Source organism: Leguminivora glycinivorella, unplaced genomic scaffold, assembly GCF_023078275.1.
Source record: "Leguminivora glycinivorella isolate SPB_JAAS2020 unplaced genomic scaffold, LegGlyc_1.1 Scaffold8, whole genome shotgun sequence".
In the NCBI taxonomy this organism is placed as follows: domain Eukaryota; kingdom Metazoa; phylum Arthropoda; class Insecta; order Lepidoptera; family Tortricidae; genus Leguminivora; species Leguminivora glycinivorella.
Window position 1 is genome coordinate 671,151 of NW_025952833.1, and position 25,132 is coordinate 696,282.

Genomic DNA, 25,132 nt, shown 5'->3' on the forward strand with positions numbered 1-25,132 from the left:
TCCGTCCGGTTAACGGAGTACGCTGGTTCGATTCCAGCTCGGAACACTTGGAGGCCTTGGTCACTTTTTCTTTGTATATGACATTTATTTAATGTTTATAGTATAATAGTAGTGTTACTACTTAAAAATACAAATTAAAATATTTTCAAATGAGAATAATTTAATTTGTTCTAAGATAAATCATGTCTACGAATTTCGTGAGTGTGAGGGGACACGGCTCACACGGCACCACGGTAAATTGCACTTAGTCGAAACAAATCTTTTCTTATATCATTCTTGACGCTCCATTACTTTGAGACAAAGAGGATCGAGCATTATAGAGAGTTACTGTCAAAGTAAAATGTGTAATCAGAGTGCATAGACTGCCATCTCTTGACACAGGCTTAGAACTTTTGAACCACAGTTTTGACAATTTGGGCCATATTCTAGATATGTATTAAAATGTCAAATATTAATATTAGCGCCATCTAGCCGATCGTTCCCCAAAGTTGTAATGCCATCTACGCCACCGTACCTTTTTCTCTATGGCTTTGAGGTACGTTTTTTTCTTAGACTTTTTCCGTCTATACGGAGTTACATATTATGTCTTTGCTTTGAGATGAAGGATTGTTATTCTTGAAGTTTCAATGCGTGGGAGGTGTTTATAATTTCGTTGAAAAGTTTTTTTTTTATTCTTATTTGACAACGGTTATAAGTCTCACAGGTAAAGTTTACAACGATAGGATTATATTAATATAATCAATGAATGCATCTTTCAATTTAATATTCGAAATTGTAATTAGACTGAAATTGTATTAATCTTAATTTAATTGCTGTTAAATAATTGATGAACGTGTGATGAAAATTTTAGAGAAGCAGCATTAAACGTTAATAGCCACGTAGAAAAGTAATCAAGACAATCTTGAAGGCTAATTTGTGATTACATCCCATCCCAAGATAGAAATTCGCAATGATAATTCTAAACTTGTTACTGTTTACGTTCTCATGACATCATTCCTTTGATTTTTTTGAGCAGGTGTGCCATTTTTGTCAAAGTTGTCCACCCCACTTTTTTTTTTTTAATTTTTTATGTAGTTTCCACTCAGATTCGCGAGCTCTTTCAATCCTAATGGGAGAAAAAAAGTGTCGCAAGGTTTTCCATTTTTTCATACATTCTGTATGGCGGTAACGGAATGGAAGGTTCGAAAAATGTATGGAAATATTGGGACATTTTTTTTCTCCTATCAGGATCAAAAACGCTCGCGATTTTGAGTATGAATCGCGTAAAAAATACCCATGTTGCAAAAAAGTGGGGTGGACAACTTTGGAAAGAATGACCCAGGTAAGCCAGCATGGTCGTGTGATCCTTTTGCACTAAATAAATAAATAAATATTATAGGACATTCTTACACAGATTGACTGAGGCCCACGGTAAGCTCAAGAAGGCTTGTGTTGTGGGTACTCAGACAACGATATATTTAATATATAAATACTTATATACATAGAAAACATCCATGACTCAGGAACAAATACCTGTGCTCATCACACAAATAAATGTCCTTACCGGAATTCGAGTAGTAGAACAGTAGGATCTCGCAAAAATACCTGCGACTTTACTCGTAAGTATAAAATGGTGAAATGTGAAGACCAGACACACTTCTGCTTATGACACATTTATCCGCATTGACCTTACCTCTTTAGCCTTGGACAAAAAAAAAAGAACACTGACAATTTAACCTATTACTATTATTACATGTCATTCGGGGACTTTTCGATTGACCCATGGAACATGGCGGATCGTCCTCCGATATATTTTTTTATTTTTGCATTCTGCTGTTTAATGTATAAGTTTGATTGGATATTATGCAGTGAATAGCCTGCGCAAAGAGTGCATTTAATGAAGAATTCTGTTGGAGATACGAATAACCAATTCTACGGACATCACTCGGCAGTTCGTGGTCCCGGCCGCCATCATGCTTTGTACTGCTGCTCCAGCTATCCTCCAGTGCATCGCGAAGGCCTCGTTCGCAAAAAAACTACTTATACTGTTTTATATATCTCTGTAATTTACTTGACATTGGCAAAGTGCCCTGGTTGGCAAAGCCATTATTATACGAATAAAAAAAAAACATGTCATTCGGCCTTGAGCCTGCTACCCGGCAAAGTTAAATAGGCAGCGGAGGTAACTGCTCCCCCGGGCCCGGGGGTCCTATCAAACTTGGTAATTGCTCGTAATAGAGTGTTAATCTTGCAAGACTCCATGTCACATTAAAATGGAGATCATGAAAGTAAAATTTACCTGGATAACTAGTTACTTTTGAGATTTGTGACCAAAAGGAAAATAAGTTTTTTGCAAAAATTTCATTTTTGGCACAAGCTTTTATCGCCGACTGTACCTTTCTTTCAACAGTCATCTACTGCTCTCCGAGGCTTTTCTAAAAACTCCTTACTCGATGGGGATACGACGTTTCATAACAGAGTTCCTATGACCACCTTTCTGCTCCATCGTCAGATCAGCTCCATGATACCATAATATTGCATTGTCACGTAATTTACTTATGTGTGCAAAATTTCAGCTCAATCGCAAACCGGGAAGTGGGTCAAATTTAGCTTGTACGTTTTGACGCACACTAACATACTAACATGACAATTTGAATAAAAGCTGTAAACACAGATATTCGGTCTGATTATTTATGGCGCCTAAATAATAAGTTACCACGAACTTAAAAAAGATACGTTTTCTTATTAATTTGTACGTCATTGAGGGCAGTTTTTCTTCGATAACGATAATGTTGATAGCAATAAATAAACGCAAACAACGATAAGTAGAAATTGGTTGAAGGAGGGTCACTTTTCTCTGAGTACTTCTAAAATTAAATTTGATACAAGCCGCTAGCACAGGTTACATTTTGTATATTATAAAAGCTGTTATTCAACTTCACTTGTTAGTACATATTTATTGCTTACAAACAAATTTAACTAGACAATTTTACTACAAAAAAGAACTATAACTAAACTAAAACTAATACAAAAAAAAAACTTAACTATGAACTTATAAATAAAACTATAACTAAACTAAAACTACCTATGAAATTAAACCCTACAAATAAAAAATTGTGTCTAAATCTGAGCCGACCGGTAGGGTGCCCAGAAGGCTGGCAGCATTGCCGCGTTGAACGGCAATGCCAATGCGCTGGGCAAGGTAAGCCCCAGCCTTCCGGTCACCCGACGCGTCTATAAGACGTTTAGCCAGCTCGTTAGTATGTTAGTGTGCATAAAAACTTAAAAGCTAAATTTGAGTTTTGACCCACTTCCCGATTTCTGATTCAGCTGAAACTTTTCACTTTCTGCTGAAACTGTAAAGGTATAATAGGAAAAAAAACCTATCATATCCGAGTACTAAGTCACCTGGACCAACTTTAGTAACGAAACTACTAACTCACATTTGCCAGCAATCACAAAAAACTTAAACAATTTCAATCATTTCATACGCATACCCACAACATTGCTAAAATAACCTGTAACATTATAGCCATTCGGCCTAAAACAGGTTGCTCGTACAGTGAACGAAATGAATGGGTTCCTGAATGATTGAAATGAGTGAATGGATCCTTTGACGCGGGATGTGGATTCAGTTTCGTGATTAATTTTGTTTGGCATCAGATATCAGAGAGCTGGTTATAAATAGTTTTCGATAAAACAATAGTACATTACATCAGAGGCCGGGAAAATGAGGATTTCCGGCCAAGTGGGTATATATACGGATAGGGATACGAGGCCGGGAATCCGTTTTCACGCCGAGGCATGTATAGTGCTTTTCTCAAACATACAATGAAATAAAAAAATGCTCTAAAGGACAATATTTTATAAAAAAAAGTTACTTTGCAGGCCTAGGCCTAAAAAATAATATGAAATCCCTTTACAGTCCTCTCGAGTTGTTGCGCCCAAAAAGCGATACTTCCCAGCCCATTTTAAGGAACGTAAAGACAATATTTCATTGCATGTTTGAGAAATGTATATTATGATGAACATACCCAAGGGAAGGTTGCGATAAAAACGCAATTTTAATTGGTGAGAGAGTGTTATTATAAATATTCCTACACGCAACAGGAGGGGTCAATTTTCCATACAAAGGGTATCGACAATTTTCTTCCCGGTTTTTTGAATAGAGAGCCATGAATTTTTTTAACAAATTATTATTTGTTTTATTTGTGTCGGACCGTTGTGATTTTTTGATATTTATATTTAAAAAAACGCTAATTAATATTTCATCAATAATTTCCAAAAACGGCCTCTAGAAGATTATGGCGCAAAAAGGGTGTTCTCAAAATTGGTAACAATTTGCCAAAAAAAACTAAAAGGTCCGACACAGATTACTTTATTGTTATTCAGATTCTAAATTTCGTTACGATTGATTAATTTTTGAAGGAGGAAACAGTCGAGAGTGGAACCTCGATTTTAAAGATTTTCCGCAATATATTTTAACTGAGTTTGTCCTTAATGGACACATTTTTCTATAAATCTAGTTTATAACACTAGTATATTTAACTAAAATTCCCAAATTGCTTCTGTTCCGTCTTAAATAATTCATTTGCTGATTACCCACGAAACTATACTTAGTTATAGTCTTTGTGAGCTTACGAGTAATGTGGCTTAATCGGTTTATCTAAGAATGTCCTATAATATTTAAAGTATCTATTTAAAAAGAGATATATTTTTAATAAATCCAGTGTACTTCATATTAGATCATTTATTTATCCTTATATTGCGGTAAAACTAGTTTATTTCTCCATGTATCTAATACGTATAAAATACAGGAAAACTGGACTATGGAATGATGAGTATATTTTAACCAAATGCATTTAGTTTAAGTAACATTACTGAACAATAAAGGCGTTATTTAAACTATACTTAGTTCAAATATTAATTATTGAAATCTATGCAATTATGAACGGCAGTGCTAATAAATAATTAGTAATATTTTCGTCAAATATTTGGTGATGCCTTGATGGACTCAAATTAAAATATTATTGTTTTAAAGTTTTATATTGGAAGCAAAATGCAAGGTAAGTTTTTTTGTTATAATAAATCTAATAATGTATTAAGCAATACCATTAAGCCATGACGCTCGTTTATGCCCCACTCCCCCCTCACACTTATTCATTGATGTATTAAGTATTTAAAAAAACCGGCCAAGTGCGAGTCGGGCTCGCGCACAAAGGGTTCCGTAGCAGCAAATATAATAAACTTATTATGTCAATTTATACACCTGCCAAAATTACAGTTAAATCAACCTATCTCAAAAACTATAAGAGATACTTTGATCAAACCAAAAATCGTTGAAAGAGTTAATTAGCATGCATCACCTCTATTTTTTTTAGAATTTTATACCCCGTAGTTATAAAAATAGAGGGGGGGGGACATACTTTTTACGACTTTGAGAGCTGATATCTCAAAAACCGTTCACTTTAAGAAAAATGTTTTTTAGAAAACTTTATATCATTTTAAAAGACCTTTCCATTGATACCCCACACGGGTATGTACATCGAAAAAAAAATTTTCATCCCTCAGTTACATGTATGGGGGGCCCCACCCCCAATTCTTTTTTTTACTATTTAGTGTCATAATTTTGTAGCGGTTCATACAACACATATTCCCATCAAATTTCATCACTGTAGTACTTATAGTTTCCGAGTAAATCGGCTGTGACAGACGGACAGACGGACAGACGGACAGACGGACAGACGGACATGACGAAACTATAAGGGTTCCGTTTTTGCCATTTTGGCTACGGAACCCTAAAAAAAAGGATAAAAAAAAATATTTAACAAAATGCGATATATTTATTATTTACCTGCTCTTTGAAGCCTAAATGCGTTGCCTAAATCGGTTGTAGAAAGGTTTTCAAAGGGAAAAATCAAAGACGATGGCTCAAAATATATGGACTATCGGTCCTACATTCGATACAATACAATACAATACAATATTGTGGAATTGGATCGGATAATGTGAAAACGCACTAACGTCCTGTCGAATAAAATGAAAATCACAAAAATCACGTTGATAATAGTATAGCAATCTCCCTGGCCCCGTAGCCGAATGGCATTTCTCCGACGCCAAACGAAAGCGATACGCCGCTGGCTCTGTCGCGCCAATACGCAAGCGCGATAGAGATAGATATCTACTAGCGCTTCGTTTCGTGAGCGTTTCGTGAGCGATTGTGCCATTCGGCTAGCCACCCTGGCCCCGTAGCCGAATGGCATTTCTCCGACGCCAAACGAAAGCGATACGCCGCTGGCTCTGTCGCGCCAATACGCAAGCGCGATAGAGATAGATATCTACTAGCGCTTCGTTTCGTGAGCGTTTCGTGAGCGATTGTGCCATTCGGCTAGCCACCCAGATCTTACGATCGACCGTCAACGTACCGTCACTTAACATCACCCTTCATTTCCTTCCTGTTCATATCATGTCTCAGATGATCCATCATTTTCCATGACATTTGCGACAAATCGAAGTGATGACTGCGTTCCTAGTAAGGGTGAAATGACATATACCTATTAGCAAAGCCGCATTTGGTGTATGAGAAATCGCTCGTACGAACATGAGTAGACATGCTTTCAGCTTTCCAATGCGTAAGCGTTATAGGAGGTAGGGCATAGCGAATGATATTCCGCTTTGTGTGGTAGGGCACAGCACAGCGGATATCGTCTCGCTCGAATCTAGAGCAGAGCCCAACTGGGGTAGTACCTCCGCCTTACAGAAGACCGCAGCCAAATAGCACTAGACCCTACTCATAGTGTTGTGTTCCTGTCGGTGAGTAAGGCTGCCAGAGCTGAACGAGGGTGCGGTGTGCTGATGACGGGAGGACTTACGGAACTAACTTGTTCCGTTTATTGTCCTTTGAGTCGTCGGCAACCCGAACCCTCCTTAGAACTTGTGCACTCCTTTTTGCTGTGTACTTAACACAGCAAAAGGGAATGTACAAGTTTCTAATGGGGTGGCAGCGCGCATGTGACACTGTTTGAGTTGCAGGCGTCCATAGATTACGGTGACCGCTTTACATCAGGCGGGCCGTATACTTGTTTGCCACCGACGTAGTATTAAAAAAAAAGCGTACTATGAAGACGCTGAGCGATTTCTCATTAATAAAAAGTGGCTCAATGCTGATAGATGTGATTTCACCCTAAAGTTACTGGAAACCTAGCATAGCATATAATTTAAAATTCTGTTCATCATAAAAACTATACTTAAATACTATTTTATCAATCGATTACAGATTGCCGAAGAGACAAGGATCCAGAACACAACGAAGATTTCTGTTCAATTTATTGTAAATTACCTAAGTAAGTTGAATGTAGCAAACTTCTACGACTACTTGACTATTATATTTAGTTGTTTGTGAATAAATAAATATACAATGGAATAGATCCGATAGTGACCAATAAAAGGAAAAACAGAAGAACAGAGAGGAAAAAGAAGACCTAGCTGAAACCCTGATTATGTTTGTGATCGTTGTGGTAGAAAATGCCGTTATGGTACAGTCAACCAATTGGAATCCTGGGTCACGCTAGAACTATGACATAGTGACGTTATAAATTATAATTATTGTAAAAAAATCTCCTACTTAACTGCTTGTCATTTTGACTTGGTTGTAGAGTGGCCTAGGGTTCCAATTGGTTGACTATATACGAGTATAGGACTCTTTAGCCATCGTAGACGTTACAACTAACCTCCCCATATCACTTGATTCTACTCGACGTTGCAACAATTATCTGCAATAGATGACGTGGCCAATAATGATGATGACGTCCAGTGTGCTTTGAGTCGTCGGCAAACCAAACCCTTTTTGGAACTTGTACACTCTTTTTTGCTGTATACTTAACACAGCAAAAAGGATTGCCAACCCATTAGAAACTTGTACAATCCTCCATCAGGCGGACCGTATGCTTGTTTGCCACCGACGTAGTATAAAAAAATGATGTTTTACATTTCAGATTTGACTGGTACTGGGGCAACGTCACTCGCTCCGAAGTAGAATACCTCCTCCTAAAATACCCAGAAAACTTCATAATCCGAGCATGCAGTGACATCAACCACATTCTCTGTGTATCTTTCCGCTTAGACCCAAACTCCACCGTCAAAGGAACAACCAGCAGTTTCTCCCATATGAAGTTGAAGCATTATAAAGGAAAATTCTCACTTGATAAGAAGGAATATGTGGCTGTTGAGAAGATACCGGAACATTGTGTGAAAGTTGGGAGGGAGACGAGAATTTTTAATGCAACCGTGTTGAAACAGAATGAGAATACGGTGTTAGAAATGGCCAAGGTGTTTTGTAAGAAACGACGGGAGTGAATTTTATGTTTAAATAGATACTTTCGTCGACAGACACAAAAAAAAATAGACTTAAATATTATTGACCGGGTTATTGATTACCTTTCTGATTTTTGTCAAGCTCCCGATATTTCGACGCAGTTGCATGCATCATGACCACGGAAAACTGAAGAACGCGGGTGGATGTCAAAGTTGCGTAGACAGCGCGCGATCTACCCTCCTTCGCGCGCCTAAAAAGTATTTTTTTTAGAAGAAAATTGTTTTTTTTATTTTAACATTTAATTGAGGATGACCTTGACAAAGATTTATTCAAATTTGAATTTTGACATGCTGTCAATAGAGTCAAAAATACATGATGCATATATACTTCACCATACATTTAAGGGTTAAGTGCCAGTTTTACGAATAGCATTTACTTTTTATGTGGAAAGTTATATAAAAAAAAATTATCCTCATGTTACACCGTTTACATTTAAAAAATCTAAACGTGATATACCGGGTGGTTTCTGTTAAGGAGAAAATAAAAAACACGGTGTATAAAACTCAGTTGTTTATAGTATCTCCCGCTCTTCAGGTGGCACCGGTGTGCCCAGCTCCTTGAACTTGTTTGATAGTTTGACGGCGCGCGTTGTGGAACGCACGACCAAGCGATAGTAGTCTGGCATCTGGAATTACGAGATGTTATTATTTATTTTTTCTACTCCCGAACTGTTATTCGTCATTTACAGGGTTGTGCATAGATCTTTAAAACCCTACATAAAAGTATATCCCCCAAAGCTAGCGCCCGCCGACTTCCCGCGCAGTAACGAAAAAATTGAAAACGTATTGTTTGGCTCTGTCACCATGGCAATGCATAGTTATAACGATACTGCGCGCGTGCGCAGGAACGCTTTGGGCAGCTGCGCTGACAGTGCAAACCTTTGTGTCAAAATACAGGAAAGAGTGTGAATTTCACGAAAGTTATCCTAGGAAACTATTAAAAACTAAGTGCACGGTCGTAGAAAAAGTATTGTATGCAACGGCGTTTAACTGAGTCAAAAAATACATCAGAACATAACAAGAACTATACGGGTAACATATAAAACATACCGAATCATTGACTTGCTCGATCCAATCTGCGTATGATCCGACCAGTGTGAAGACAGTCGGAGCGTTAGCGTACCCACAGACCGTCGGACCGAAGGATATGATGCCAACTAGCTTGCCGGACAAGATGGCTGGACCTCCGGCGTCGTGCTAAGGACAGGAAGAACGGCAACACAGTAGACAGCTTTTGCTAGAAGAGTTATCACTTCTAACAAACGTATGACTCGCGGTATGTATGTATGTATGTGCACCGTGTGCTTACGCAACATATGCATGCAAATGAGAATAAAACGAGAATTAATCATAATCATCCGCTTACATGTGTTGCGTCCCTGCAACTTACTGAGTCACAACTCTCTCAGTCAGTTGCCGGATCTTACACTGTCAACATCTCCTAAGGATGCCTCGTAGAGAGGTGAAACGCGTGGCGAGTTTTGTATTTTTGGTGGTGGGTTGTTATACTTATTTACGTATTTATGTTTTCATGAACATTAAACTCAAGTAAGTATAGGACTGATTGACAAATGATCAGCAAAGTTATCATCTAGATTTTGATTAGGTAATACTTACATCACAAGCTCCTTCCCCTGTAGTTATCGTGCCAGCACAGAATTGCTGTTGTCTTATAAACCTACTGCAATCAAAATTAGAGAAAAATTAATAACAATTTAGATCTCTAGATTGCGGATCGAGACCAATGTCGGTTAGTTTTCCTGCAAGGAATTGTACTCCTACTGCCAAGGAGGGCATAAGAAAAGAAGCAAAGCTCTTCGAGAAAATTCGCGGAATATCTACCAATTAAGGATGGAAACCGCTCGTGGGTCTAAGAGTCCGATGGTAGAATGGGGACCGCGGAATAAGCTCGTGTGGCTCTTGAGTACACTCCCCTATGTGCAACTTGTAAAACACCGACAGACTGGCAATTTTCCGCCGATGGGCCAAATACTATAACTTGGCCGTTAGCCTGTGTGGTTAACTGACATTATTAAATTACAGACAGAATTAAATTTGAAACGATGATATGGTAGACAAGACTTACTCGCCGTAGACTTCCTTGCAGAAAGAGTTGGGGTAGACTGGCAGGAACTTGCGTTGTAGAAATACTGGCTCGTATGCGAGGCGGTTGGACATCTGTCAACATTGTGTTTACTTGATGTTTACATGTAGGTGTATTTACTTGTGTGCAAATATCGCAAACACCGCTGGCTCTACAGAAAACCAGCACCGTTGACCACGCTAGCCGTGTCAGCTGCAATGCTGAGTGGACCATTTTAGCCCCCACATCGTTATTACTACTTTTTACTTTGTGCAACATTTTATCCTTTTTTATCTATTGTTGTGTTTCTATCCTATTTTATCTATTGATTTCTACCTATTCATGTGTTGCTTGAATAAATGATTTCTATTTTAAACATACCTCTAATCTTGTATTTTTTTTTATTTTTAATCCACTGTGTATCTGAGTCAGTTGATATTTAAATAAATAAATATTATATGACATTCTTACACATATTGACTTAGTCCCACGGTAAGCTCAAGAAGGCTTGTGTTGCGGGTACTCAGACAATGATACATATAATATATTTAAAGTCACACACAGGTCATATGTGTACAAAGCGCGAGAACTTAAAGTGTTACATATAATATACAAAAATACTTATATACATAGAAAACATCCATAACTCAGGAACAAATATCTGTGCTCCTCACACAAATAAATACCCTTACCGGGATTCGAACCCAGGACTGCGGCTTAGCAGGGCAGGGTCACGCGCTAGGCCAGACTAGTCGTCAAATATTTAGAATAGGTAAATCTCAAAAGTGCACTTAAGAAGTCACTAAAGAATTTGTAGTCTTTGTAATTTGTTCATACAAGAATCATAGAAAAACGGAAGCTAGTATAATATTCGTAAATCCTTACCCTAGTAACACCCCACCCTAGTATCAGCACCTCAGAAGCAGCGGGGTTGTGGTCAAAGTGTGAGATGTCGATGATCTTCGGAACTCGGTGATGGCTGAAGGCGATACGATATCGTAACCGGATCACGGCGATGTTATCCTCTAGTGTACGTGGGTCGTAAGTCGGGTGGAAGTATACCTAGAAATCATGAGTCTTTTAGGCATTCCTTGCCGGCGGCTATATTTCCGAGCTCATATAACCCGGCAACCTTGTGAACAGGCATTTTCTGGGCGAGCTCACTCCATCGTAGGCCACGTCTTTGCCTTAGGCTAGTCTGTGGTCAAGAGTAAGCCCATTTATTTAAAAAAAAATCAATACTTGCCAAAACCAATAGAGCAGAATAGAGACTTTTGAACTTAATAAGTCTATGGAATCGCTTCTATCGTCAAGCCATACTTAACATTATCAAAGACATATGTAACTCCGTACAGACGGATGATTTCGAAGAAAAAACGTACCCCAAAGCACTAGAGAAAAAGGTACTGTGGCTTATCCTAGATGGCGTTACACCTTTGGGGGACGCTCGGCTAGATGGCGCTTATATTAATATTTGACATTTTAACACATATCAAGCTAACAATATGGGCCAAATTGTCAAAACTGAGGTTCAGAAGTTTTAAACCTGTGTCGAGAGATGGCAGTCTGTGCACTGTGATTACACATTTTACTTTGACAGTAACTCTCTATAATACTAAATGGGAAAGTGTGTGAGTCTGTGTGTTTGTCCGTCTTTCACGGCAAAACGGAGCGTTGATCTTTTAAGTGGAGATAGTTGAGATAGTTGAAGGGATGGAGTGCCATAGGCTGCTTTTTGTCTCTTTCTAGCCCCCCCCCCACCCCCGCTTCCCTATCAGCAACAGCATCAAATACTACTTTGAACTTTGTTTCCAACATGTTTGTGTCCAACAGGATGAAATTGAAAATTTTTGGTGTTCATCGATTCATACTTAATTCTGAAAATATGCGGCTTATTTCATTTTTATTACATTCGTTTTAAAAAATCATCTGTGAAATTACAACATCAATAGTTAGTATCGTCCGGTAATTGACTCCCAAAGGTTAAATAAATTGATCAGAATTTAAATTCTTTCTATTAATCAAATTTTGATTACCTAATTTCCAAAATTTCCAATCTGTCTGACACAATGTCGATATTTTAATCCACTTATATACGTGTATCTTTCTTTTGCAGGTAAGTCTACAACCCAAACAATATATACCTGGATGAATCAACTTTTTCTTGCCTGTTATTGCCATGGTTACGGTCCCCAGAGTCACGCTGTTTTTATGCGAAATTATGCTACTTAAATTATTCAAACATGCATTTTTCTGGTGTTAACAAGCCATTTCCTTATTTTTCCACCTACAAACATAGACTACATGCATGCTTGCATAATTTCAGTAGCATAATTTTGCAAGAAACCAGCGTGACTCAGGGGACCGCAACCATGGCAATAACAAGCAAAAGTGGCAAGAAAAAGTTGATTCAACCACCTACGAACTGTAAGTATTAAAATAATAAAATCTTAAAGACGATACAGGAGGGGTCAATTCTCCATACAAACGCTCTCGACTATTTTTTCTCTGGTTTTTGAAGAAGAGCACTAATTTTTTCAATGCAGATTGTTATTATTTTTATCTATGTCGGACCGTTTTGAATTTTTGATATTCTTATTTTTAAAGACGCTAGAGCCCATCAAAATTTTTCAAAAACGGCTTTATTGATTATGGCGCAAAAAAAGGTGTGTTATTCAAATTTGGTAATAAATAAATAATAAATAAATAAATATTTTTAGGACATTCTTACACAGATTGACTGAGGCCCACGGTAAGCTCAAGAAGGCTTGTGTTGTGGGTACTCAGACAACGATATATATAATATATAAATACTTATATACATAGAAAACATCCATGACTCAGGAACAAATATCTGTGCTCATCACACAAATAAATGCCCTTACCGGGATTCGAACCCGGGACCGACGAACCGGACCGGACCGGACGGGACCGGGGAATAATTAACCAAAAAGGCTAAACAGTCCGACACAGATAATTTCATTGTTATTCAGATTCTCGAACTTCGTTACGATTGATTAAGTTTTGAAGGAGGAAACAGTCGAGAGCGGAACCCCGTTTTTAAAGATTTTTTTCGCCATATCTTTTAACTGACTTGTTCTGCACGGGAAGCATGGTCGCGCGATAGATGATAAAATAGCAGGCCGTCCCTATCGCACTATTTGTAAGTGCGATAGGGACGGCCTGATATTTTATCGTCTATCGCGCGACCATGCTTCCCGTGCTGAAAGAACATTTTTTTTCGATAAATTTAGTTAAAAACACTAGTATACTTAAGTAAAATTCCCAAATTGAAATGGTTCCTTTCCATTTTAGCAGCATTTTCGCTCCTGTAGCGTCTTAAACTATCGAGTGGCGCCATATTGGTTACCTCTTGTGCGTCGACAAGTTCTCCGCTGATCCTGCTGTGGTTGCTGCCTATGCGCACCTGGAGCACGCGAGGGTTTTCCCGGAAGAATCGATTGTTATGCATACTGTGGAAAATCGATTATCACTATCATTAGTTTTACCATGCATACATATAACCACGCCTGTATCCCATAAAGAGGTAGGCAGAGCACGTGAACTACTAAGTTTCAGTGCCACTCTTGGCAAAAACGGGTTGAAAGAAATCCAACCAGTTCGTTTTACCAATATATATTTATTCATGTTACGTAATTACGTTCATTCATAATACATAGTTGTAATTTGTATTGAGCTCTGACAATAATGCACTCGGTAATCCAACGAAGCATTCTATTATATATTTTATATGTGATAATCGTGAAATTAAAACAAATATACAATATACACAACTAATTACATTATACCAGGTATCAAATTAACTGCAAGCTGTTGCAGTGATCATTTTTAAATCCAAAAATTCAATTGCAATTTGACATAAGTATATGACATAAATGGTATAAAATATTATGTTAACGAGTAACGCTTCAAAATTGAGAGTGAACAGGCATCTTCTGGGCGAGCTCACTCCATCGTAGGCCACGTCTTTGCCTTTGGCTAGTCTGTGGCCAAGAGTAAGCCCATTTATAATTAAATAATTTAAAAAGAAAATTGACGCAGGGACGTGGAAGGACACAGACATAGCAGAGTTCAGGTAAAAATTCTGTTGTCTGGAATATAAAACTAGTTCAAAGCTTATATAAGCTATTGCAGTCGAGATAAAGACAGCAAAAAACTAATAAAAGTGGAAGACGTCTCCAAGCACTTAACAAAGTCGAAATAAGACTGCTCTGTCCCTTGGGATCTTTTTACGTAACCACGTCCAAGACGTAATAGACCCCGAGCCTTGAACGGGATACGCAGTAAAATCAAGAAGATCATACCATCCAATACATTAAAATGCGATCGCCTAAGAACGCGCATACACTACACCACACATAGATGGCGCCACAAAAAAAAAATTCTTTTATTGGAGCCATAAATCTGTGTAATACTATACAGCACGACCACGGATGATTTTATTAATTCTGATGCGGTACAAATTCACGAAAAAAAATGTACCTACTTTTTTGTACTGACGTTTAAAAAAAATGTACCCTTATGATTTTGGAGTTTCGACATAGGGCCCGGGGTCGTGCTAGGTAGGTACTCCCTGGCACGACCACACTATATTTAATGAGATTTTAAATTTCTGTTGCAGTACAAATTCACGAAAAAAAATGTACTTTTTTGTACTTACCTTTTAAAAAAAATACCCTCATGGTTTCGGAGTTTTGACATGGGGTGTGGTCGTGCTAGATAGGTGGTACTTCCTGGCACGACCACACTATATTTATGTTTAATTTGATGGTCAAATGAATACTAAACAAGTGTTTTGAAATTGTACTATGTAAATTACTTCAAAAACTTAGTGCGGTCGTGCCAGGGAGTACCTATCTAGCACGACCACAACCCATGTCGAAACTCCGAAACCATGAGGGTACTTTTTATAAAAAGGTAAGTACAAAAAAGTACATTTTTTTTCGTGAATTTGTACTGCAACAGAAATTTAAAATCTCATTAAATATAGTGTGGTCGTGCCAGGGAGTACCTACCTAGCACGACCACGGGCCCTATGTCGAAACTCCAAAATCATAAGGGTACATTTTTTTTAAACGTCAGTACAAAAAAGTACATTTTTTTTCGTGAATTTGTACCGCATCAGAATTAATAAAATCATCCGTGGTCGTGCTGTATAGTATCACACATAAATCTATGTCAAAAGTGACACTTAACGCCAATCTGCAAATAATCGATGGCAACAAGGCATTTTTTATGGTGCCATCTATGTGTGGTGTAGTGTATGCGCGTTCTTAGGCGGTCGTATTTTAATTTTAATGTATGGGATGGTATGATCTTATATTTAATCTATGATTAAGTATACGATCTTGCGGGGCGCGATGATTGACGAAATTTTCGCTTGCCCCGCGGTCTATAAGAACTTTTCAGCTTAGACCTTAATTAACTTGTAACTTTATCAGATTAAAAGAATTTATTAAGTTCGAATTTATTCCTTAGACAAAGTTCTTTAGCCTAGTTAGTATTCATGGGATATAGAATCAATGTTTTTATTAAAATGTTTTGGAGCATTCCATGGACTGTCCCGTACAAACGCATTATATTTTGTGACTTGCGATTTTATTTCGGAGTTTAAAGCAGGCGATCATTTTTCTGTGCACAATTCTTCACAATTCCTTAGAAAAAGATCCTCTTCTGTTAAAGGAAAAATGTAAAAATTCATACCTCCGGCAGGACTCGAACCTGTGACCTAGTAGCTTTGCCAGAGACTAGGTTAACAGACTAGGTACCTACTCTATTGAAATGAATTTCCATAGAGTAGGTACCTAGTCTGTTAATTTAATATTTCTTTTTTTGATGAATACTTTTGCTGACTAAATTGTATCTCGTTTTTTAATGCATGTTAATTATAAGATGTAATGTTTTGAAAAGAAGTGGCCCGCCGAGTTTCTTGCCGGTCCCATAGTGGATACCCCCCTCCAACTGAGGGGAGACTGAAATCTTCTCGAGGCTGAGGCGTAGGGTTAGAGCCGGCGTAGCTTTATTTGACGTTCATAAGCGCATTGTAATATGCCTACTTGGAAAATAAATATTTCATTTCATTTCATTTCAGAGCCTCTTACACCAGTCGATTTTCAGAATTTTCACGTTTGTACGGGACTGCGGTGTCAACTTTTATGGCATGCTCCTTGTCTTCATGAATTATCCATACAATAATCCATACTATTATTAGAAATGGGAAAGTGCCGCCTGCGGTGTTTCCGAACCGATACGACCCAAATCTTCAAGAAAAGAGCGTACACCCATCTTAAAGGCCGGCAACGCACCTCCAACACCTCTGGTGTTTCGGGTGTCCATGGGCGGCGGTGATCGCTTACCATCAGGCGACCTGTCTGCTCGTTTGCCTCCTATCCCATAAAAAAAAGTGTGTGTCTGCCGTCTTTCACGACAAAACAGAGCGACGAATTGACGTGATTTTTAGGTAGAGATAGTTGAAGGGATGGAGAGTGACATAGGCTACTTTTTGTCTCTTTCTAACGCGAGCGAAGCCGCGGGTAAAAGCTAGTTTTCAATAAAAGGGCAATAACATGAGGTTTGATTGAAAATAAATAAAGGGATCATACGTAAATTGAATTGGTCATTCGGTGGTTGAATCAGATACTATTGTTTTTCTGAAATACGTTAAACAAATGGAATTGAATATAAATACAGTCTAGAAATCAATTACAAGACAAAATACCTATATTCCACAGTATAGGTGACTGGTTGAATTTCATGTACTCTGCCTACCCCATTTGGGTACACGGGCATGAGTTTATGTATGTATGTAGCTATGATTGACTGCTTTAGCTAATAAGAGCGTTGTGGTGAGCAGAACTGATTTCATTATTAAGGTGGGAGAATGTTGCATTATGAAGTGTCACCCTAGCCCATAATGCTAACTAAATACCACTGATTTAATTGCAAATACTCATCGTTAAATATAAAATTGTTGCCACAAAGACTATATACTATATTTGAAACACTAAACCTGTAGTATCATATACGGAAATAAATACCAAACACAAACGAAAAAGATTTTCGTGAGAACAATCACCAAAAAATTTTTTTCTGAGGTCGGTAAATTTTATGTTTTTCCTACTCAAAATCACGAGCCGTTTCGATCTAGGACAAAAAACAGGGGGAAAAAATGGTCCCAAAATTTTCTATTATTTTGCATAGGTACTTTCCACTTTGTAACCGCTGTACAAAGTGTTTGAAAAATGGTAACGAAGTGGAAAAATTAAATTTGGGACGCTTTTTTTACGTAGTGGGATCGAAAGGGCTCGTGATTCTGAGTAGGAAAAACATTAAATTTACCTATTATGAAAAAAAAAGGTTTCGAATCTTTCGAGAAAATTCCCAAAAGCGACCAAATCCGTCGATGGTCTAGCCGGGGATTGAACCCAGGTCTTCTTACGGGTGTAATATCATCATGCACTCACAGTTGCAAACAAGCCGCGGACGTCAGCACCAGATCATGCCAATACAGCACTCCGCCGCACCAGAAGCGACCCATGATGTGTATGGAGACCATGAAGGGGTACTTCTGGATAACCGTCCGCTCGCCCTTATAAATCCGTCGGCCAGAACGGCTGTGGTACTCTTTGAGGTCTTCTAGCTCTGGTTTTGGATCTGAAAACGGAGAGTAAGGCCTGAGTGCACGCTTATATTGGGCGTACAGCGGGGTGGGGGGTGCGGCGTGCCCGTCAAATAATTATTGAAGCTCATTCAAATGTCCTGCTGACGCTCCGCTTCGAGCGTCCACTGAGGCCTTACAGGTGATTATGATCGGTGGTAATATTTTACCATCAGGCGATCCGTTTACTAATTATCTTTCATAACATAAAAAGATTTAAAATTTGTTCTGATTACCAGCCAGTGTTTTTTCACCACACCAACTGGTAAAGGCTTATCCAAAAGGGGGCAAATTAATTTCATACAAATTTCAACTCGATGTCTTAGTCTTGCTACTAGATTTTACCTATAAATGATGATTTTGAATCATAAATCTTGAATAAATTGATGGATTTCATTTATTTTGATGTTTTTAACCCCCGACGCAAAAACGACGTCTGTGTCTGTCTGTCTGTCTGTCTGTTTGTCTGTGTGTGTGTCTGTCTGTGGCATCGTAGCTCGCGAACGGATGAACCGATTTCGATTTAGTTTTTTTCATTTGAAAGCTGTGTTAGTCGGGAGTGTTCTTAGCCATGTTTCATGAAAATCGGTCCACTAGGTCGCGGTCGGGGGTTTTTTCAAAATTTTAATTTTGTGATTATATAGTCAGTATTTTGTTCGTGTTGGCGTGGTGAAAATTTTTGTGTTTCACTCGGTGGCAAAGAAACTTCGTGCCTTGATACCCTCGCAACGCTCAAGATTCCAGTTTTTGAACCACTCGCTACGCTCGCGGTTCAATATTGGAAAATTTCACTTGCTCGGGTATCAATATTGGCACGGGTATCAATAAAGCTTATTAACAGTTTATCATAGGTGAAGTATGGGAGGGGGATACTCCCAAAGAAGAATACACAAGTTTATATTTCAAAACTAAGAGGAAAAAAATTGAGTGGAATAATAAAGAGACTGAAGAGCTATTATGTAATAGTTATCTGTTATACAAGGGTGCTAGTTGTAGATTTGCAGTATTTGCACCCATGTGTAACACAAAACTTTTACCCTCACTATAGCGAGGAAAGTACAACGCATATAACGCGTTTATCACTGCTTCCTGTAATTCCACATGTTGTAAATCATATTCATCACTAGATTAACCCACTTTTATCAATTTTAAAGCATAAAATTTGACTATATTCAAGGTCAAATTACTTTATCCGCTAGTGGATAAAATGCGTTTTTACCCGCTGGCATTAAAGGATAAAACGCGTGTTTCCGAGCTAGTGAGGGGAAAACATTGTTTCTCCACAATGCACTCCTCTACAGAATTTATTAAATGATCAATCCGATACTAATCACCACATTGATATGCCTAAGAATTTATACGTTTAAAAGTTTCCCTCCAAACCATCTATTTATTAGTGCTCCGTAATCAAACGAAGAATGAACGACTCCTAAAACAATACGTCGTATCCAATGGCGAGAAGTTTCGGTAACATCAATATTGGCCAATCGAGTTCCAATGGATGTGTCTTTGTCAGTTAGAAGTTCAAAGACAGGCACTCGGCAGTTGTAACTTCTGTTGTAGAAAGTTTCTGATGATACTTTTTGATTCATTATTTTTAATTTAGTTATTTGCTTACGAATTTGTCTGAGCAGATTTGTGTTACTTTTGGAATAAATTATATCCCTATTTTTGTTGCTTATCGAAAAGGCTTTTTATTCAATTGACGTATTTATATTGTCTATGAAAAACTATATCGAAACGATATCTAACTTATTATTGTTATAATTTAATACCTAACTTATTATTGTTAACAATATTGTTTATTTTTTGTAATGAACTGAATGACTTGTAAATGTACTTATTTACCAATAAATTCTGTATTCCTTTTTATGTGGCTTTATATAAGGTACAGTGGGGCAAATCTCGACTGGGGGGCAAATGTAACTGGTACATTTTTCCATGTTTTACAATGTTTGCATTATCAAATAGGGTTTCCACCGGTTATATATGGTAGGCATGTTCAGTGGATACATGTAGAACTCAACATCATAGTGCAATAATGGAAAAAATGGATCAGTTACAATTGCCCCCCAGTCGAGATTTGTCCCGCTGTACCTTATACATACTTAACATGTGTGACAAGTTAGGTCAAGCGTGATAAAACCCTATAGATACTGTCGTGTTTTCTCTGTTATATTAATCTTTTTAACATTTTATAATAGAGTATAATACATGTGAGCACCATTACTTCCTCAGCAGACAATAGTACATTGTGCAACAAGGGGAGGAAGTTGAATATTACTAACGAGAGTAAGTTAAATCGCGACGGCTTGCCGGAGCGATTTAAAGACTCGAGTTTGTAATATTCATACTCCCCGAGTTACACACAATGTTTTTCATCACACTCGCAATGTAAAAAACATGTAAACTGATGTAAAAAAGTTAAGTACGGTACAAGAAATTTAATTATTCCCTTGGGAGAACGATTTTTCTAAAACTCGCGCTCCGCCTGCGTGCAATAGCACATTTAAAGTGCGGGTGTGATGAAAAAGTATAAATATGCCAGAGAAATTTAATTTACACTTTATTGCATAACCTCAGAAATGTACATAGGAACACACATTACAGTCGAGTTCACAAATATGTGTACATTTCTTCACCTTAATTTGTTGCAATATGGTGAAAAAATGTACATGTAATGTATGTGTGTTTATGAACTCGACAGCATAATAAATTTTATTACAGAGGTAAACAACATGCGGCCTTATCGCTGAAGAGCGATCTCTTCCAGACAACTAAATTTAGAGGTTAATGTAATGGTTACTGAGGAACAGACAAATAGTTTATATTACTATATTAACTTTAATGGGACAAATAAATTTATACGTAAATTGACTAACACTGAACTTTATAACAAGTAGAACTTTTAATTGGATAAAGTTTTTAATTGGAATTAGTCACTGATTCTGATGTTACTAAAGCATGACATTCTACTGAAAGCAATCAAAACTGTTACTTTCAACGAAATTTTATGAAATTAACTTAAAGAACTGTTTGACATGATGCCAACGGCCACTTTTCATCATCGCACCGCTCGCCATCGAGAGGGCGCTCATTCACACACCTTGCAACTTAAATGGTCGCGCACCGTGCGGTTTCAGAGGAATTTCCTCCCGCGGACGCTCTGGCTGTGGAACGAACTGATCCCTGCCGAGGTATTCCAGATGAACTACAGTATGGGGTTCTTCAAAAAAGGAGTGCACAAGTTTCTAATGGATAGGTTACGGTGACCACTTTCCATCAGCCGGGCCGTGTACCTGTTTGCCAGCGACGTGGTACAAAAAAAATTAAATGGACTTTTATCATTATTATACACCGTGTCCAATAAGTCCGAATACTCACATTTTATCTCAGTTCTAAAGATATAGGGATCACAGGCCATCAAATTCTTATTTAAACTGAAGAGTATATTCCTTTTAATAAAATACAAGCACAAAGTTCATGAAATTTCCGAAGTGTCTAAGAAAAACAAAGAGGTAAAGTGCCAACAAAATACTTGCTCGGCACGCAGGTGACGAGTTATTTTTTATAAGCAGAATCTGTATGTGATAAAACAGACGCCACGTGTCCAAAATAAACTATTATGGGTACCGAGGATAGATAACGTTCCGGGCAACTAGAAAAATGTGCCTAGGTTCCAGAGCTCACCATCGGCCCAGGTGTGGGATGCAGTATGTAAGCGAGGTAAACTACCTTCAGTACTTACAGATAAAAGCGTTAAAAATCAACGTTTTTTTCTTTAAAACCAAGGTTTTGGAGAAAAAAATGCCTTAAAGTTAAAAAGGATGCTTGGGAATGAGTATCATGTGTCCCAACAAGACGCACCTCCAGCACATTCGGCAAATGGTATTCTAGCGTAGTTTCAGACTAATTTGGCAGTTTTTTATCCGAAACATGAGTGGCCACCCAGGCCTCCAGGTTTAGGCGTATTAGACTACTTTGTATGGTCATACATGCTTTGAAGACTAAATTTTTATAAAATCATAAACCTAGATCATTTCAAAAAGATTATTGAGAGTATTTGGGATGAAATGTGAAGAAAACGGTGCGTGCCGCGTGTGATCCGTTTGAGAAGCGTTTGAGGCTGGTAAACAAGTTAATGCTGGAGTTATTCCAAAACATTTGTTGTGAATGTAGTAAATAAGAGTGCCATTCATAAAATATAATAATAATGTAGTAACTACTTGTTCATTTTGTTTTATTGGCTATTTGTGCTGTATTCAAACTTATTGGACACGGTGTAATTCAGTACACACATACCTACTTACAATCTCAACTAGTTACATCTTACTCATACTTACCTACGTGAAAAAAAAATCTGAACATGTTTTATGCTCATAATAATCAATTTGTGTTCAGATATTTGTATTCACGTATACCAAGGCATTTATAAATTTAAATTTTAATGCATAGTAGAATATGCAGTTACAAAGGTCGAACTTAATGTTACATGGCATTTTCTACCAGTCACCAGTGGCCTATTTAAGAATAGTGATAATAGTGACAATTGTCGCCCGACAGTGACACTTTGCCGTCCATTGCCTGTTCAACAAGGAAATATTGACGCTGAGTAACAATGTTACTTATCAACTCAGAAATAGGCACATAATTGTCAGTGTCAAGTGTCAATGTCACTGTGGTATAACCACAAAAATAAAATTTTGAAAAAACCCCCGATCGCGACATAGTGGGCCGATTTTCATGAAACATGGCTAAGAACACTCCCGACTAACTCAGCTTGCAAACAAAAAAAACTAAATAGAAATCGGTTCGCCCATTCGGGAGCTATTGTGCCACAGACAGACACACACACAGACAGACAAACAGACAAACAGACAGACAGACAGACAGACAGACAGACAGACACGTCAAACTTATAACACCCCGTCGTTTTTGCGTCGGGGGTTAAAAATAGCCCACAGTAATTACTGTACTTGCATAAAAGCGTTCGTGTATATAGAATGAATACAAAATAGAGGGAAACTAATATATTTAAGCAAACATCCCAAAAACTATCGGCTGGGACGAACAAATATTGCTCTAGAAAACAATAGCTTTCTGTAGTTTTTGCCTTTTCTTGCCGACCAATAATATTTGACTTATCCTCAAATCAAAGACTGGACTCACCCCAGTAAATACTGGTTGAATTATCGTCATCAAACTTATGATCATCCGTTAGCTTCTCTCCTAACATTTTATCGGCCACCTCTTCTATTAATTCCTCTTCAAGTCCAGGTACTTCCTCCTTCATATTCATTGACCTTCTATATGATTGTATGATTCTTTCCGAGTTTCTATCGGAAAAGATTTTAAGTATATCATCACGATTGATTTTTTCTTTTAACTTCAAATATAGATTCTTAGGTTCCCCGCTCTGTAATAGTCTGAAGCCATCATTATCATTCAATGCTTCGTAGAAATTTGTTTCGTTTAAACTGTAATCTCTACTTTCATTTAATAACAGTTCCGCCATCTTGTCTTTATCAATAACATATTTGTCTATTGTCTTTAGTTTTTCTCTTAACTCATTCAATTTTGGATTTTCTGCTCCTTTGACATCTAATATATCTACTAAATTACTAGCGATATTACTAATGGATGGTTCCACATAAGTATTGTTGTCAGCAAAAACATATGAAAAATATAATACAGTAAATATCAACATGTCGATCGAGTTATGCGGGTCGTTGCTAAACTAATATTTTATTTAGTTTTGAAATAATTTAGCAATAGCATTTTATGATTGTGTTATCGGCTGTTTCTTTTTCTATTATTTATGGCTCAATCAAAGCGAGAGCGCAAAAAATATGATACTTACGACCTGGGGGCCGATTTTTGAGTCTCACGGCGTTTGAATTCAGAAAATTGTCACTGAAAATAATAGGCAATTCACCGATTTCAACCGGTATTTTAGTGACAGTGAGACTCAAAAATCGGCCCCCTGTTTCGGATTTTAATACGTTAAATTTAATATCAGGTATACTTATAAGGATTTCTTTTATGTATTGAAGGTTAAATAAAATCTATTACTAGATTATTTTTCTTAATATTATAAAACACAATCATTACGATTTCAGAGCCAAACGATCCATCCAACATTTCAATAGGCTCCTGCCCTCTCATTACCCATTCATCATCAATAAGTCGATTTCTGAATACTACATTATAAATTCAAATGTTTTGAACGTCAGCGTTCGGCTTCGATCATAGATTAAATACAACCCGTTTTTATGGTTCCGTAGTCAACTAGGAACCCTTATAGTTTCGCCATGTCTGTCTGTCCGTCCGTCCGTCCGTCCGTCCGTCCGCGGATAATCTCAGTAACCGTTAGCACTAGAAAGCTGAAATTTGGTACCAATATGTACATCAATCACGCCAACAAAGTGCAAAAATAAAAAAATGGAAAAAAATGTTTTATTAGGGTACCCCCCCTACATGTAAAGTGGGGGCTGATATTTTTTTAAATTCCAACCCCAACGTGTGATATATTGTTGGATAGGTATTGAAAAATGAATAAGGGTTTACTAAGATCGTTTTTTGATGATATTAATATTTTCGGAAATAATCGCTCCTAAAGGAAAAAAAAGTGCGTCCCCCCCCTCTAACTTTTGAACCATATGTTTAAAAAATATGAAAAAAATCACAAAAGTAGAACTTTATAAAGACTTTCTAGGAAAATTGTTTTGAACTTGATGGGTTTAGTAGTTTTTGAAAAAAATACGAAAAACTACGGAACCCTACACTGAGCGTGGCCCGACACGCTCTTGGCCGGTTTTATTGAATTCCGTTAACTTTAAGGGAAGATTCATTACATCAAACACAATTAATTTCTTTAAGAAACTAGCGTCTTAACTCTTACGGTTATCGAGTTATTAAAAAAATAAAGATAATTGCTGAACACGTGTGTCACAGCCTTTACCAATTCCTAATGTTAATTGTTTTGACATGTGCCGTCAATCACTTGACACTAACTTGAA

General features: G+C 37.5%; 2 protein-coding genes across 2 annotated transcripts; one reads left to right on the plus strand and one right to left on the minus strand.

Moving 5' to 3' along the window:
- Nucleotides 1–4,976: 4,976 nt before the first annotated feature.
- Nucleotides 4,977–8,334, plus strand: LOC125242119. Its single transcript, XM_048150826.1, has 3 exons — nucleotides 4,977–5,045; nucleotides 7,256–7,322; nucleotides 7,974–8,334. Exons 1-3 carry the CDS (start codon nucleotides 5,039–5,041, stop codon nucleotides 8,332–8,334), a joined length of 435 nt encoding a protein of 144 aa, XP_048006783.1. The 5' UTR covers nucleotides 4,977–5,038.
- A 514-nt stretch (nucleotides 8,335–8,848) lies between these two features.
- On the minus strand, nucleotides 8,849–23,722 carry LOC125242140 (chymotrypsin-1-like). The gene is made up of 8 exons (XM_048150850.1): nucleotides 23,283–23,722; nucleotides 17,920–18,109; nucleotides 13,806–13,908; nucleotides 11,321–11,497; nucleotides 10,439–10,530; nucleotides 9,970–10,033; nucleotides 9,403–9,549; nucleotides 8,849–8,978 (listed from the first exon to the last, which is right to left on the minus strand). Exons 1-8 carry the CDS (start codon nucleotides 23,626–23,628, stop codon nucleotides 8,865–8,867), a joined length of 1,233 nt encoding a protein of 410 aa, XP_048006807.1. The 5' UTR covers nucleotides 23,629–23,722; the 3' UTR covers nucleotides 8,849–8,864.
- Nucleotides 23,723–25,132: the final 1,410 nt, after the last annotated feature.

What these genes read in the sequence shown, in the direction of transcription:
- LOC125242140 (XM_048150850.1), bottom strand. Translation starts at nt 23,628, where the DNA reads ATGGCGGAACTGTTATTAAATGAAAGTAGAGATTACAGTTTAAACGAA. An exon ending in CAGGGGAAGGAGCTTGTGAT is followed by an intron (nt 9,550 to 9,969) that starts GTAAGTATTACC and finishes TCCTGTCCTTAG; the next exon opens with CACGACGCCGGAGGTCCAGC. An exon ending in TCGAGCAAGTCAATGATTCG is followed by an intron (nt 8,979 to 9,402) that starts GTATGTTTTATA and finishes TCGTAATTCCAG; the next exon opens with ATGCCAGACTACTATCGCTT.
- LOC125242119 (XM_048150826.1), top strand. An exon ending in ATTTATTGTAAATTACCTAA is followed by an intron (nt 7,323 to 7,973) that starts GTAAGTTGAATG and finishes TTTACATTTCAG; the next exon opens with ATTTGACTGGTACTGGGGCA.